Source organism: Mirounga leonina, unplaced genomic scaffold, assembly GCF_011800145.1.
Source record: "Mirounga leonina isolate KUSES-001 unplaced genomic scaffold, KU_Mleo_1.0 Mir_168, whole genome shotgun sequence".
Lineage (NCBI taxonomy): Eukaryota > Metazoa > Chordata > Mammalia > Carnivora > Phocidae > Mirounga > Mirounga leonina.
The window spans coordinates 23,370,688-23,387,075 of NW_023270426.1; the positions used below are offsets into that span (position 1 = coordinate 23,370,688).

At 41.1% G+C, this 16,388-nt stretch overlaps 1 protein-coding gene across 2 annotated transcripts in view; it reads right to left on the reverse strand.

The window, feature by feature from the left end:
- DNAJC18 (DnaJ heat shock protein family (Hsp40) member C18) overlaps window positions 1-16,388 on the reverse strand; it is a 31,103-nt gene that overhangs the window by 7,102 nt on the left and 7,613 nt on the right. For both annotated transcript variants that reach the window (XM_035014264.1, XM_035014263.1), the window contains 5 exons: window positions 8,839-8,984; window positions 6,669-6,854; window positions 5,079-5,188; window positions 3,987-4,096; window positions 1,454-1,626 (listed from right to left, as the gene is read on the reverse strand). In XM_035014264.1, coding sequence (XP_034870155.1) covers window positions 1,454-1,626; window positions 3,987-4,096; window positions 5,079-5,188; window positions 6,669-6,854; window positions 8,839-8,984 — 725 coding nt within the window. The remainder of the gene's footprint in view (window positions 1-1,453; window positions 1,627-3,986; window positions 4,097-5,078; window positions 5,189-6,668; window positions 6,855-8,838; window positions 8,985-16,388) is intronic.

The following is a 16,388-nucleotide window of genomic DNA, read 5'->3' on the forward strand; positions in this document are numbered from 1 at the left end:
AACTAGTTTAACATGAGGTAGGGTACTTCCTGACCTCCTCAGTTTTTTTCAGTATTTATTTTTCAGTAAATTTTGAAAAGCAACTTCCTCCTGCTTAATTTCCCCTTACGTCTCAGAATCATTGCCCATCAAGCTCCTAATGCACCTGAGAGTGGAGGTGGGCTCTGCCCTACAGAAGTAGAAGGCAGAGACAAGGTCCCTAGGGGCTAGGGTAAGGACGCTAACCCTGCTCTGTGATTTTTAATCCGCACACATTTTCATTATTTTCCAGGTCTGAGAATCCTCTCTTCCAAGGACATTTGTTGAGCACCTGTTCTGGAGCAAGGATGGTGCCAGGGGCCTGGGACACAAGATTGGTAAGACATGGCTCTTATCGTCAGAGGCCCGTGGTCCGGCAGGGAGACTGACACATACCGACAGCGCACGAACGCTGAGAGCAGTACTGTGTTAGCAGCATGGACCAAGAGCTTTAAGAACACATAGGAAGGACAGATTAACGTGGCGGTGGGGTTGGGCTGCATGATGGGTCAGCAAGGGCTTAGCAGCACTGTGACTGAAGAGCTAATCTTATCAGGCACTGGTAGACATTTAATGATATCCAGTTATACCATTTAAAAAATGAGTTCGTTTGCTTGTTAAAAATTAAAGCCACGTTTTATAGGATACAGTTATTAAGGTTGTGTGTATGTGCCCCCCCGCCGCCTGCACAGGTGTGCATACGTGTGTGTATGTGTAGAATTCAAAGGGATGAAAAGTGAACCTGTTGGCTGAGAGGCAGGGCTACCCTTGCTACCCGTACTCCCCATTAATACTCAACTGGAGTTGTAAGCCAACTGGCGGACACTGACACCCCCATTGTCTCCAGAGAGGGAACAGAGTGGAAGGCCTGCTCAAACCCACCCTTATTGAAGGGGCAGACCCAGAGGTAGGGTCACGTTTGATCTAGGTGGCCCCAGCCGGCTAGCGCTGACTTTTGGTCTGGCTCAAAAAATTAGGCTGGATCAATCAGATTTTCCCATAGGGAATGTGGAATTAGGAAACTGGACCAATCCAGCTAGAAAGGGGCCAATAACTAGTGGGGCTGTGGGAGCTGGGAGAGGGATGGGGAGGGTAGCAACCAAAACCTTGAAAGCTTGAAGAAGCAAAGGAAGGCAATTGGCAGAGAGGAGAGTGGGGCAGACGGGCAGTGAGTGGCAGACACTCAGAGACAGACAGATGGACAGGCAACTAGTGCTGCCTGCCTAAGTTCCTAACGTTTCCAAATGCTGGCCACATGTATCCTGACAACGAACTTCACTCTTTTGGTGGTGTCCCAAATGGGCCTCTGCCCTGTCTCTGATCACATACATAAACACGTGCTACTCAAACAAGGGAAGAGGAGGGATTGGGAAGCTGGGCATGCCTCAGGTCGGAAGCATGACCACCAGTTAAAGTCCCTTTTAGAACATCTTACTTTGTTGTTTCTCCTTCCAACAACTTGTCTGGACGTAATCAATGTAATCCTTCTCTATCGTCTTCTCCAGGTCACGGAGAGATGCTCCTCTGTAGGCCTTCTCAAAGTTTTTATCCACAAAGTAAGGCACCTGCAGGTTCTGTGTTTCTCTAGAGATGGTGTAGCCCAAGGTCCTGAGACAAAGAGAGGGAGGCTCAGGTAAGCTGGTTATATTTGACAATCTCACTCTTCGCACTGACTGCACAGATATCATGACCATAATCCCCTCTTCATAGGGCAGCTGCAAGTACCACTGTCTAATACTCCTAACATTTATTATTTCCATAGCAACTGTAATGTCATCATTATTTGAGTGTATTCATATTGTGAATTCAGCCTCAGTATAGTTACTTTATTCTCTTCAAGGATTTACCTCTCTTATATTGCTTTCTGTGCTAAAAGTTGAGTGCTGAATGCTTTTTTTAGTATATGTGCTGCGGAAGTGAGCACGAGTGCTGAATGCTTAAAAAAATGTACATTGTGGGGGCGCCTGGGTGGCTCAGTTGGTTAAGCGACTGCCTTCGGCTCAGGTCATGATCCTGGAGTCCCGGGATCGAGTCCCGCATCGGGCTCCCTGCTCAGCGGGGAGTCTGCTTCTCCCTCTGACCCTCCCCCTCTCATGCTCTCTGTCTCTCATTCTCTCTCTCTCAAATAAATAAATAAAATCTTTAAAAAAAAAATGTACATTGTGTAGGACCTAGCATGGTACCTGGCACAGACCAGGCTATTGGTAAACGTTGGGCAAATGAACTGATCGTTACAGTAAACTATTCACAAATAACCAGATAGCTTACACCAACCTAGCATCAATTTTTAGGACAGGAGAGGAAGTACTTCACACACAGCTGCTAAGTGAGAACTGCAAAAACGTCAGACAAAAGATTTCAGTGATGCTTCTGCACCAACTCTTTGTGGGTCTAATATATCCAATGGTATGTGGTGCTCAGAAACATCAGTAGGTCTGGGTTAACTAAATACTAACCATAAGGAAGTATGGAAGGAAGCTCAAATTCAAGTTAAAACAATGTGACAGCAATGTGCAAAATCCAGGCTAGTTTTATTCAAACTAGACAAATTCCATCTCAACTGAGTTAATATTTTCCCAGTTTTCTCCTTTGATCTCCCTACTTAAGCATCGTGCTGGATGTCTAAGGGTTCAGGCCATGACTGCTCCCACCTCCATCTGGGAAGGTGTCAGCAGGGCAGGTTCCTCTCTGCCCCACTGGCTAGGCAAAAAAGGAGGAAGAAGTAGCAAATGGAGAAACATAGGAAGTCGAGAAATAGAGGGAATCAGGCCAGAGTGACCTGATAGTAATAACCCCTCTCTGAGACTCAGCTTTCTTCTCTGTAAAAGGAAGATATTGATCTAGAATACAGTCTTCAGTCTACAGTGATTGCTAGCAAAGCCTCTTCCTGTTATGTACTGCCCCATGGGTTCCACATTTTCTTTTTTTTTTTTAAAGATTTTATTTATTTATTTGAGACAGAGAGAATGAGAGACAGAGAGCATGAGAGGGAGGAGCGTCAGAGGGAGAAGCAGACACCCTGCCGAGCAGGGAGCCCGATGCGGGACTCGATCCCGGGACTCCAGGATCATGACCTGAGCCGAAGGCAGTCGCTTAACCAACTGAGCCACCCAGGCGCCCCGGGTTCCACATTTTTTAAGGTTTTTTTATTCTTTTAAAGATTTTATTTTTAACAGGTCTGGATCTCAGGGTGGTGAGTTTAAGCCCCATGTTGGGCTCCATGCTGGGTGTGGAGCCTACTTAAAAAAAAAAATTAATCCAATGATCATCAGACTATGAACCAGAGTTATTTGGAGAGTTTATTAAAACTCAGATTGCTAGTTCTCATCCTCAGAGTTTCTGATTCAATACGTATGGCGTGAGGCTTAAGAGTTTGCATTTCTAACATGTTACCAGTTGCTCTAGATGATGCTGGTCTGGGGACCGAACTATGAAAACTGAACTAATTGAAATAATTAATTGAAGAAATAAAGAAATTCCTACCATAGCTCATAGCAAAGAAATGTGATGCTATGGTTTGACTGTGTAGCCTCATCATGAATAAATGTCCCATTCTTCCAATTACTTAAATTGAAAATAATCACTGGATCTCAGATACTATGTTCCCAACCTGGAGGAGTCCAGTGATCCGATCACAAGCTCAATAGGGTCCACTCTAAAGCTAACATGATATAATAAGGATTTAATCTGAAACTGGAGGTAAGTCTATTCATCCTTCAGAAACCAGTTGCGGCTGTTCTGCGGCTGACCGGATGATGTCGCTGTAGAGCAAAATAATCCATGGCCCGAGCACACAGGAAACGCCTACAGTAATTTTGAGTCTCTGCACTATTACTATCCAGCTGTTCCTTTAAACAAAAAATCCGTGTTTTCTACAAAGGCGAAATGAAATGTTAGCAGTACCAGCAAAATGTTCAAGTCTTTTGCCCTCCCAATTGTTAAGAAAGATTTATAAATATTTGACTTACGATTTATAGAATAGACTGTATGGGGGATTAGCAGCTAGCAGCTGAGTAATGACAGATATAATCACAATCACAAGAACTGGAAGTAACTGAATAAATGCAGAATACGTGGTCTGAAAAGAAAAAATATCTGGCGTAAGTGTTCTTCATCAGTATAAAGCTTACAGAAAACAGGATAGTTTTCCCAAAGAAAATTCAAATGACTGCAATATATTGCACAAAGCCCAAAGCTTTTCTAGGAAGGCTGTTCTCTCTGTGGAGAAGACTGAAGGAGACCCACCCACAACCTGTACTGACACCCAGTAATTCTCATGCAGCCCCCTTTTCTAAGACCAATGAAGAAGACACTTCTGGGTGAGTCTGCCCAGACTGTGACTCTCACGGGGCCACGTCAGTATTATGCAGCTCTGTCACCTTGGCCACAGCTGAATGGACTGGGAGACATCTAACCCTAGCAGGGGTAATCACTACTCCCTCCCAGGAGTTTGGAACTGAGACTCATCATACTGTTCACTGCTGGGCAGTCACCTGAAGAAAGGACATGTACTCTTAGGCAGTGTGGATGGGCTATTTGTAAGAGGAAGCAGAACAAGCTAGGCTGCTTAGAGAGAATAAAGCAGATGCAGAGAGGCGGGAAAGGTGGAGACAATCTGGCCACAAAGAGTCATGGAAAGATAGCTGCATGGGTACCTGACTATACCCTAGTTTCTGGTTCCCATCTGTTCTGAGGCCCACGTGTGCTTCCTGCCCTTGAGCTTCATGAGACCCCCTAGATCCCTTACTTTAAACTCCCTTTAGTTCTGAATATTTTGAAGGGGGTTCCTATTTTCTGCAGGGAAGAAAACCTTGGTCAAGACAGCCCCACAGGGGAACTGATTTCCTGGAACAACCACCGAAGAACGGGTGGGGAAGGAGGTACCATTCTGGCCTATTTGGGCCAGTGATCCACCCCTTCCTACCACTACCTCTGCTTTCCTAAAACACGTTTTAACAACATAATTCAAGTTGAACTTTTAAAACCTGATCATAGACACCGTAAGAGTCTGCTCAGTACAAGTGTGGATGAGCAGTAGTTTGGCTGTCCGCCCTTGGTACCTGAGGCTTTTCTTCTTCTTCTTCCTTCCGTGTCTGCATCCGCTCATGTCGGTGCCGCCGGCGGTAATAGTGGCTGTCATCTGTCACATTTGAAAACATATGAATGTTTCCTGGGAAAGAAAGAAAAACCTAGTATGGGATATGGCAAACACTCCTTCCTTGCTTTTTCCAAGCTCCTTGTTCCCAGCTAGGTTCTCTGACGGCAGAGTATTGTCCCATTTTACTCAGTAGAAAAATAAAACAGTAGGTAAACCAAGTGAACCAGGTGTAATGGAATGTGCTTAGTTCTCCTGCTTTTATTTAAGTAGTCCTTTAGAACTAGTGAGTGAGAGAACCCCAAAAGTCTAGTAAAGAAAGAGCATTTGGGCCATGAATCCTGACATGCCTTTGTCAGGTTTTCTGCTTTTTTCTGCTTCCTTGCCCAGGATCAGATTATGTCACTAGTATCTTCCTTCCTTCCTCTTTCTTTCTTTCCTTCTTTCTTCCTTTCTTCCTCCCTCCCTCCCTCCCTTCCTTTCCTTCTTACTTTCTTCCTTCCTTTCTCTCTCCCTCCCTTCCCCTTCCTTCTTTCCTTCCTTCCTTCTCTCTCTCTCTCTCTCTCTTTCTTTCCTCCACACCCAGCATGGAGTCCAAAATGGGGCCCGAACTCAGAATCCTGAGATCAAGACCTGAGCTGAGATCAAGAGTTGAATGCCCAACTGACTAAGCCACCCAGGCGCCCCAACACTAGTGTCTTTAACAGCAATTCATAGAATTCAGTTTACTTCCTGGGCATTTAATTACCCCAACATTGAACTCTCTGGAGGTATTTTTCTAACTTTTATCTTTATATAGCTGCTATTTTGCAATAATGATAATAGGCATCTGGCTACTTATTTATAAAGCACTTAAAAATATCTAATCCTCGGGGCGCCTGGATGGCTCAGTTGGTTAAGCGACTGCCTTCGGCTCAGGTCATGATCCTGGAGTCCCAGGATCGAGTCCCGCATCGGGCTCCCTGCTCGGCAGGGAGTCTGCTTCTCCCTCTGACCCTCCTCCCTCTCATGCTCTCTGTTTCTCATTCTCTCTCTCTCTCAAATAAATAAATAAAATCTTTAAAAAAAAAATCTAATCCTCACAGCAGCCCTGTGAGGTTGATATTATCAGTCCCATTTCTCAGGTGAGGAAACAGGATCAGAGAGACCAAGTGATTTGGTTAAAATCATGCACAGTTGGAGGCTGGAGACTTGCCTCAAACCCCAGCTCATCTGATTCCAAATACTTTCTTTTTTTTTTTAAGATTTTATTTATTTATTTGACGGAGAGAGAGAGAGAGAGCACAAGCAGGGGGAGTGGCAGGCAAGGGAGAGGGAGAAACAGGCTTCCCGCGGAGCAGGGAGCCTGATGCGGGGCTCGATCCCAGGACCCAGGGATCATGACCCAAGTCAAAGGCAGACACTTAACTGACTGAGCCACCCAGGCACCCTGATTCCAAATTCTTATTCTTTCCACCATACCATGGTCCCTCTATTCAGATCCTCAAAGAGGAGCTAGCTGAGATACAGAAATATATATATATAAATTTTTCAGCTATAATTTTGAAAAACTCACCTGTAGGAAAATGTCCTCCAAAGAAGACATTGAATAGCTCTTCTGGAGTGATGTCAGCTTCGAAGTCCCTGTAATAATTATAAGGTCTGCCTCGAGGGGCAGTGAAAGTCACCTGTTCATCTCCATATTCATCGTAGCGGAGTCGCTTGTCAGGATTGCTCAGGACTGCAAAGGCATTTCCTATTGCTGCAACCAAAACCAAAAAGTATCTGAGGACACAGTCTTTGCTGTAGCTGAGGGTGATGCAAGAAGCAGCAAGGAAGAGCCCAGAGCTGTTGGCTGCTAGATGACCTCACAGGGGCCTAAGAAAAGGTGCTTGGACCTAGAAAGTTCACCAGAGTTCTTGCCCTTCACATTTTCCATGATCTAGTTTCATAAGCCAGAAGCAATATTGGACTCAAGATGAACTAAGAACTACTGCTTTCATTCATCAAAAATGTGTCCTTATTTTCCTTGAGAGCAATTAGTTTATGGTTGGAAACAGTTCATACATAAGCAGTGGTATTCTAACTTGAAGTCAGAAACAATTTCCTAAATAAAATAATCAGTAAAATCAATTGCTTGGCTAAAAGCAAGGTCCTCACTAATCCCAGTCACGTTTCAGCTTACCTTAGAAAGTAGGCTTTAGAAATTAAGAAACCTATCTCCAGTGTCTCAATGACAGATCAAAGACTGGATAGATTACAAATGCTTACCATCACCTCTTCTCCCTATGCACAAATGTGCAAATGTTGTCCAATTAAAATTCATTTAAACATGCAATCAGTGCCACTAATCAAAGAAACCTTGAAAACAAATCTTTAAGACATCCGCATTCCCTGCCTCTAATTCAGCCAACACTATGAGAAACACAGTCAGAAAGAGCATTTCTTTATGATTCTTCTAGCGAGGGAATTATATTAAATATTTACGGCAATATAACAGCTAAGTAGAAAAAACAAACAAAAAAGGCTAAATAGTTGCATCAACATCACATCCCTTGAAATCTGGCCAATTTCTCATAGAAATGGCATTAGTCTGTGAGATACTTTATGTGAAGGTGTAAAGAGAATGTGGGTTATCTAGTTGTTTCCTTGTAGAAACTGTGGGGAGAACAAGATTCACAATGGCACATCAGCAAAGGGAGATTATCTTTTAGGTAAACGTTGACTTTTAAAATTTTTTTACTTTTTCTTTAGAAAAATTCCAAATCTACAGAAAATTTGAAAAAATAGTAAATAAATACATGTATACCCTCTATTTGATTCATCAGCTGTTAGTATTTGCCACATTGCTTCCCTCAACTCTCCATACATACATAAATACATGCATACATGTAGTATGTATACATTTCTTTTGCTGAACCATTTGAAAGTAGGCTGCAGATATTATGGCACGTCATCCCTAAATATTTCAGCATCTATCTCCTAGAATGATCTCCTACATGATCACAGTACCATTATCATAGCTAAGAAAATTAACATCAACCCATGCAATTCATGCGAGGTTCATGTATTGTATTTGCTTTTATATCCTTTTAGTTTCTTTTCCTCTAGAATAGTCACCCACCTTTTCTGCTTTTCATTATATTGACTTTTTTGAAGAGCAGGTCAGTGTTCTTTGTAGAATGTCCCATATTTTGATGGTTTCCTCATTATTAGATTCAGGTTGAACATTTTGGCAAGAATACCACACAGGTGCCATATCATATAATGTGAGGTGGGTCCAGTATTGGTGACAATAAGTTGGATCACTGGGTTAAAGTGTTGACAGCTAGATATCTCCATTATAAAGCAATGTTTCCCCTTTGAAATCAGTAGGTATTCTGGGGGATGATCCTCTGACAATCATGTGAATATCCTATTCAGCAAAAACCTGTCACCCGGCAGTTTTAGCATCCATTGATAATTCTTGCCTGAATCAAAGGCTTCCTTGGGGGTGAAGCTCTTAAGTGAGATTTTTATTTATGTCTCACATCTAAAAAGGTACCATTACAGAGAAATCAAATATTTTTTTTTCCCAAAAGAAATTAAGGTAAGTGAATGAAGACAAGAGGGAGCTATGCTGATAATCACTATTTAAGAGGTATGGCAGGAAAGAAAGGCCCTGTTTGTGGCCTTATAAAACAATTATAGGGGAGGCTGAAAACAACTTGACAAGGGCAGAATTAAACATTAATTCAGGATCAGACCTTTGAAAGCGTCAGTTGCTCCAGGAGCACAATTCTTGTCAGGGTGAAATTTCAGGGCAAGTTTTCGGTAAGCTTTCTTAAGCTCTTCATCACTGGCATTTCGAGAAACTCCTAGAATTTCATAGTAATTTCTGCATTTCTTGATCCTAAAAACACACATCAGAAACATGTATGTCTACAAAGGCTCCTTTTGTACGATTAACTGTAAAATAGTATGTTTACATTTTACATTTACATCTGATCCTCCAATCTGTGAGCCCCAAAACAAACCTAAAAGAAAACTGGTGAACACATTCATGAAACTTTCAAATTGATTAACAAGGTCCTCCTCCCACCGAGAGCTTAATGCCTTTCAAGGTATTTTTACATCCAATATTTTATTCTTCCTGTATCCCTACAAGTGGGTAGAACAGACATGCTGATCCTTATATCAAGGTGCAGGCTAAGCCCCTGAGAGTTCAACCACAGGACGGCAAAGTCAGAAGAAACACCTAATCACTCTAGTGATTTCTCTCTCTTTTTCCTTAAGGCTGCCTTTCAAAACTTTGTTTTGAAAAGTTAATATAGGGGCGCTTGGGTGGCTCAGTCCTTAACTGTCTGCCTTCAGCTCGGGTCATGATCCCGGGGTCCTGGGATCGAGTCCCACATCTAGCTCCCTGCTCCGTGGGAAGCCTGCTTCTCCCTCTCCCACTCCCCCTGCTTGTGTTCCCTCTCTCGCTGTGTCTTTCTCTGTCAAATAAATAAATAAAATCTTAAAAAAAAAAAAGTTAATATATACACACACGGTAGAAGATAAATATCCAACAGTACTAAACTATATACAGTGAAAAAACTTCCTGCTTCCCTATTCCCTGCCCCCCAGTCTCCCACCCTAAGGACAACCACTGTTAGTGTTCTGTGAATCCTGTGTATACATATAGACACCTCTCCTTTTTTTTTTTTTTTTTTTTTTACCTAGGAGCATATTGTAATCACCTTTATACATCCTTCTTTTTAAAAAACCAAAAGTTTATTTTAGAGATGGATTGATAACATATAGAAATGAGTACAGGATAATAGTTTAGACTAGAGTGGCAGTTCTGAACTTTTTGATCTCAGAAGTTTCTTATACTCTTAAAAATTACCTAAGTCCCAGAAGAGTTTTTGTTCATGTGAGTTATAGCTATCAATATTTACCATACTAGAAATGAAAACAAGAAATTTAAAAACAGAGTGATGATATACTACCTATCAGGTAGCTTCTCAAAAATTCCACTCTACTATCATGAGAGAATGAGAGTGAAAAAGGCAAATAATGTGTTTGTACCATTATGAAAATTGTTTTAAACTTGCAGACCCCCAAGGGTTTTGGGGTTCCCAAGCTACACTCTGAGAAATGTTGTACTAGAGCATGAACTCTGGGGCCAAAATGCCTTGGTTGGGATCTTATCTTGCTGTGTAATTAACCTCTGTGCCTTAGTGTTATCTTCTGAAATGGGCTAATAATTTGAACTATATTTCACAAGCTGTTATCATTTAAATGAAGTATTCATCAAAGTGCTTGATAGCATGTGACACCCCATAAATATTGGCTATTATATATCTATGTCATTCTTTTCAAAAGCTGCATTGCTTTTATGGATTATATTTATTGCATTTTATGGATTATATATATCCTCTACTGATAGGCACTTACAGAATATCTCCAGTCTTTTGCAACTACACGATCCAATTAGGCAGAGAGAGGCCCAGGGTCTTGCTCAGGAGTTCAAAGTAAGTCAGTAACACAGGCTGGACTGTAAAGCAGGGTCTGGAATGTCAGTCATGGTCCTTCCCCAAGAGCTGCCCATGGGGATCCTTTGGATCCCCAGCCCAGTTTCCAATCTCTGCTTCCATGGCAGATACTCCTCTGCCTCTTTCTCTCTTTTGTATAAATTTGTTATTTGTTTAATAACATTTTTCTTGAGCTACAATTCACATATCACAAAGTTTACTCTTTTAAAATGCACAATTCACTGATCTTTTACAAAGTATATTCACAGAGTTGTGCACCCATCATCATTATCTAATTCCAGAACATCTTCATTACACCAGAAAGAAACCCCATACTCATTGGCAGTCATTCCTCATTTTACTTAGCAACCCCTGGCAACCAATAATGTACTTTCTGTCTCTATAAATTTGCCATTCTGGACATTTCATATAAAAGGAATTATACAAAATGTGGACTTTTGTGTCTGGCTTCTTTGACTAGCATAATGTTCAAGATTCATTCATGTTGTAGTATGTATCAGTACTTCATTCCTTTTATTACCAAGAAGTATTCATTGTATGGATATTCCCCATTTTGTTTATCGATTCATCAGTTAATGGACATGCAGGTTGTTTCCATTTGGGGGTTATTATGGATAATTCTGTACGAATGTTCACGTACAAGTTTTTGTGTGGAAGTATGTTTTTATTTCTCTTGGTATTTACCTAGGAGCGGATTGCTAGGTCAGGTGCTATGTTTAACCTTCTGAGGAACTGGCATTGTATTTTCCAACCTGGCCACACTGTTTTCCATTCCTACAAGCAATATATAAGTGTTCCCATTTCTCCACATTCTTATCAATACTTGCTGTTGTCCATCTTTTTGATTATTGCCATCCTAGTGGGTGTGAGGTGATGTGGTATCTCACTGTGGCTTTGGTTTGTATTTCCCTACTGACTCATGATACTGAGCAACTTTTCATGTGCTATTGGCCATTTGTAGATTATTTTTTTTAAATATATTTTTTAAACATTTGTATATATTCTTTGGAGGAATGCCTAGCAGATCCTTTGCCCATTTTTCAATTGGGCTATTTGTCTTTTTATTGTTGAATTGTAAGAGTATTTTATATGTTCTAGATATAAGTCCCTTATCAGGGACTTTCAAACATAATTTGAAACATTTTCTCCTGTACTGTGAATTGATTTTTCACTTTCTTGATGGTATCTTTTGAATACAAAAGCTTTAAATTTTCATGAAATGCAGTTACCTATTTTTTTCTTTTGTCATTTGTATTTTGGGTGTCATGTCATGGAAGAGGTACATTTATGTTTTCTCCTAAGAGTGTTATAGCTGTAGCTCTTAATTTAGGCCTTACTTTAGGTCTTTGAGTTAACTTTTGTGTTTGTGTGAGAAAGGAGTCCAAGTGCATTGTTTTGCATGTGGGTACCCAGTTGTCCCAACACATGTATTAAAGACAATTCTTTCCCCTATTAAATTGCCTTGGCACTCTTTCTTTTCTTTTCTTTTTTTAAAGTAAGCTCTACACCCAATGTAGGGATTAAACTCATGACCCTGAGATCAAGAGTTGCATGCTCCACTGACTGAGCCAGCCAGGTGCCCCTGCTTTGGCACTCTTGTCAAAAAAATCAGTTGAGGGTGCCTGGGTGGCTCAGTTAGTTACACAACTGCCTTTAGCTCAGGTCATGATCCCGGGGTCCTAGGACTGAGTCCCACATTGGGCTCCCTGCTCAGCAGGGAGTCTGCTTCTCCCTCTGACCCTCCCCCCTCTCATGCTCTCTCTCTCTCTCAAATAAAATCTTTAAAAAAAATCAGTTGACTGGGGACGTCTGGGTGGCTTGGTTGGTGGATGTCTGACTTTTTTTTTTAAAGATTTTGTTTATTTGGGGGGGGCAGAGAGAGGGGGAGAGAGAGAGAGAGAGAGGAAGAAAAGCAGACTCTGTGCTAAGTGCAGAGCCCGACGCCAGGCTGGATCTCAGGACCCTGAGATCGAGACCTGAGCCAAGATCAAGAGTCAGACACCCTGGGATGTATGGGTGGCTCAGTCTGTTAAGTTTCTGACTCTTAGTTTTGGCTCAGGTCATGATCTCAGGGTCCTGAGTTCAAGCTCATGCTGGGTGTGGAGCCTACATTAAAAAAAAAATCAATTGACCATAAATATAAAGGCCTACTTCTGGACTCTCAAGTCTATTCCATTGATCTACATGTCTATCCTATGCTAGTCTACATCATAACTGTAGCTTTGTAATAAGTTTTCAAACTGGGAAATGTGAGTCCTCCAACTTTGTTCTTTTTCAAGACTGTTCTGGCTATTCTGGGTCTCTTGTATTACCATATGAATTTTAGGATTGGATTGTCAATTTCTTCAAAAAAGGCAGCGAGGGATTTGATAGGGATATGTTGAATCTATTGATCGATTTGAGTAGTATTACCATATTTCCAATATTAAACCTTAATAAAATAAGCCTTTCCAATATTTAGCTCCATGAACACAGTCAATCTTCCCATTTATTTACACATTCTTTAATTTCCTTAAATGAAGTTTGTAGTTTTCAATGTACATCTTACTCTTCTCTTGTTAAATTTATTCCTAAGCATTTTATACTTTTTTGATGGTGTTATAAATGAAATTATTTTCTTTTCCATTTTTGGATTGTTCATTGCTACAGTACAGAAAAACAATGATTTTTGTGTACTGATCTTGTATTTTGAGTTCAACTTTGTTGAACTCAATTATTAGTTCTTTTTTTTTAAGATTTTATTTGTTCATTTGAGAGAGAGAGAGAGAACGAGCTCAAGTGGGGGGGGATCGGAGGGAGAAGCAGACCCCATTGAGCAGGGAGCCCAACGCGGGGATCCATTCCAGGACCCTGGGATCATGACTTGAGCTGAAGGCAGAATCCCAACCAACTGAGCCACCCAGGTGCCCCTCATTTATTAGTTCTAACTGTGTGTGTGTGTGTGTGTGTATTCCTTAGGATTTTCTTTCTTTTTTTTAAATAAAGATTTTATTTATTTATTTGAGAGAGACAGCACACAGGTCAGGGGGAGCAGCGGGCAGAGGGAGAAGCAGGTTTCCCGCTGAGCAGAGAGCCTGTCCTGGGTCTCGATCCCAGGACCGCGGGATAACGACCCGAGCGCAAGGTAGACGCTTAACTGACTGAGCCACCCAGGCGCCCCTATTCCTTAGGATTGTCTGTATTATATCATATCATCTATGAATACAGTTTTACTTCTTTCCAATCTGGGTGAATTCTTTTTTTTTTTTAATTTTTTAAAAGATTTACTTATTTATTTTATTTTTTATTTTTTAAAGATTTTATTTATTTGACAGAGAGAGAGCATTAGCAGGGGGAGCAGCAGGCAAGGGGAGAGGGAGAAGCAGGCTCCCCACTGAGAGGAGAGCCAGACATGGGGCTCTATCCTAGGACCCCAAGACCATGACCCGAGCTAAGGGCAGACGCTTAACCGACTGAGCCACCCAGGAATCCCATTACTTATTTATTTTAGAGAGAGCCTGAGCACACATAAGTGGGCGGGGGAGGGTCAGAGGGAGAGGGAGAGAATCTCAAGCAGACTACCTGCTGAGTGTGGAGCCCGAACATGGAGCTGGACCTCTCGACCCTGAGATCATAACCTGAGCCAAAGCCAAGAGTCTGAAGCTCAATTGACTGAGCCACCCAGGCGCCACCAATCTGGATGACTTCTATATCTCTTTTTCTTGCCAAAATGCCCTGGCTTGAACCTCTAGTGGCTAGAGTGAACATACTTGTCTTTTTCTTGACCTTGGAAAGCATCCAGTTTTTCACCATTAAGTATGACGATGTTAGCTGTGGGTTTTTGGTAGATGGCCTTTATCAGCTGAGGAGGTTCTCTTCTACTCCTATTGTGTTGAGTATTGTTATCATGAAATAGTGTTGGATTTTGTCAAATGCTTTTTTTTTTTTTTTTTTTTTAAGATTTTATTTATTTATTCATGAGAGACAGAGACAGAGAGAGAGAGGCAGAGGGAGAAGCAGGCTCCCAAAGGAGCAGGGAGCCCGATGCAGGACTCGATCCCAGGACCCTGAGATCATGACCTGAGCCGAAGGCAGACGCTTAACCATCTGAGCCACCCAGGCGCCCTCAAATGCTTTTTCTGTACCTATTAAAATGATCATGTGGCCTTGTCCTTTATTCTATTAATATGGTGTATCACACTGATTAATCTTCATGTGTTAAACAACCTTGCATTCCTGGGATAAATACCACTTGGTCAAGGTATATAATCTTTTTTTAAAAATATTTATTCTTTTTTTTTATTTGAGAGAGAGAGAGGGCACATAATTGGGGGGAGCAGCAGAGGGAGGAGGAGAGGAGCAGACTCCCCGCTGAGCACAGAGCCAGATGCAGGGCTCAATCTCACGGACACAAGATCATGACCTGAGCCAAAACCAAGAGTCAGAAGCTTAACCAACTGAGCCACCCAGATGCCCCAAGGTATATAATCCTTTTTATATGTTTTTATATGTTGCTAGAATCTATATCCATAAGGGATATTGATTGCTAGTTTAGTTTTCTTATGTCTTTGTCTGGTTTTACTTGTAATATTGGCCCCATAGAATGAGTTGGGAAGTGCTCCCCTCTCTTGTATTTTCTCTAATAGTTTATGAAGGATTAGTTAATTCTTCAAATGTTTGGTAGAATTTACCAGTGAAGGCTTCTGGGCCTAGGTTTTTCTTTGTGGGAAAATTTTTTAAAAATTTTATTTTATTTAAATTCAATTAATTAACATATAGTGTGGGGAAAAAAATTAACATATAGTGTGTTAACAGTTTCAGAGATAGTTTCAGAGGTAGTTCAGTGATTTATCATTTGCATATAACACCCAGTGCTCATTACATCCTTAATGCCCGTCACCCAGTTACCCCATCCGTCCACCCCCCACCCCCAGCAACCCTGTTTGTTTCCTATAGTTAAAAGTCTCTTATGGTTTGTCTCCCTCTCTAATTTTGTCTTATTTTATTTTTCCCTCCCTTCCCCTATGATCCTGTTTTGTTTCTTAATTCCACATATAAGTGGATGTGGAATTAGCATGATACCCTCTAATTCCATCCCCATCATTGCAAATGGCAAGATTTCATTTTTTTGATGTCTGAGTAATATTCCATTTTATGTATCTATGTGTGTGTGTGTGTGTGTGTGTATCTTCTTTATCCATTCTTCTTTATCCATTCATCTGTCAGTGGACATCTGCACTCTTTCCATAGTTTGGTGATTGTGGACATTGCTGCTATAAACATTGGGGTGCAGGTGCCCCTTCAGATCACTGTTTGTATCCTTCGGGTAAAAACCTAGTAGTGCAACTGCTGGGTCACAGGGTAAAATTTTTTTATTATTAATTTAATCACTGTATTTGTGGTAGGTCTGTATGATTTCCTAGTTTGTACATTTCTGCAAATTTGTCTGTTTCATCTAGGTTATCTAATTTGTTGGCATACAATTGTTCATAGTATCCTTTTAAAATCTTTATTATCATTGTAAGATTGGTAGTGATGTCCCCTCTTTTATTTCTGATTTTAGTTATTTGAGTCTTCTCTCTTTTTCTTGGTTAGCCTAGCTAAGGGTTTTTCAATTTTGTTGATATTTTCAAAAAGCCAACTTTTGGTTTTGTTGATTTTCTGTTGTTTTTCTAACCTTGATTTCATTTATTTCCACTCTATATTATTTCCTTCATTCTGCTTGCTTGGATTTAGTGTACTCTTTTTGCTCTTCTTTTTCTGGTTTGTTAAGGTGAAAGATTAGGTTACTGATCTGA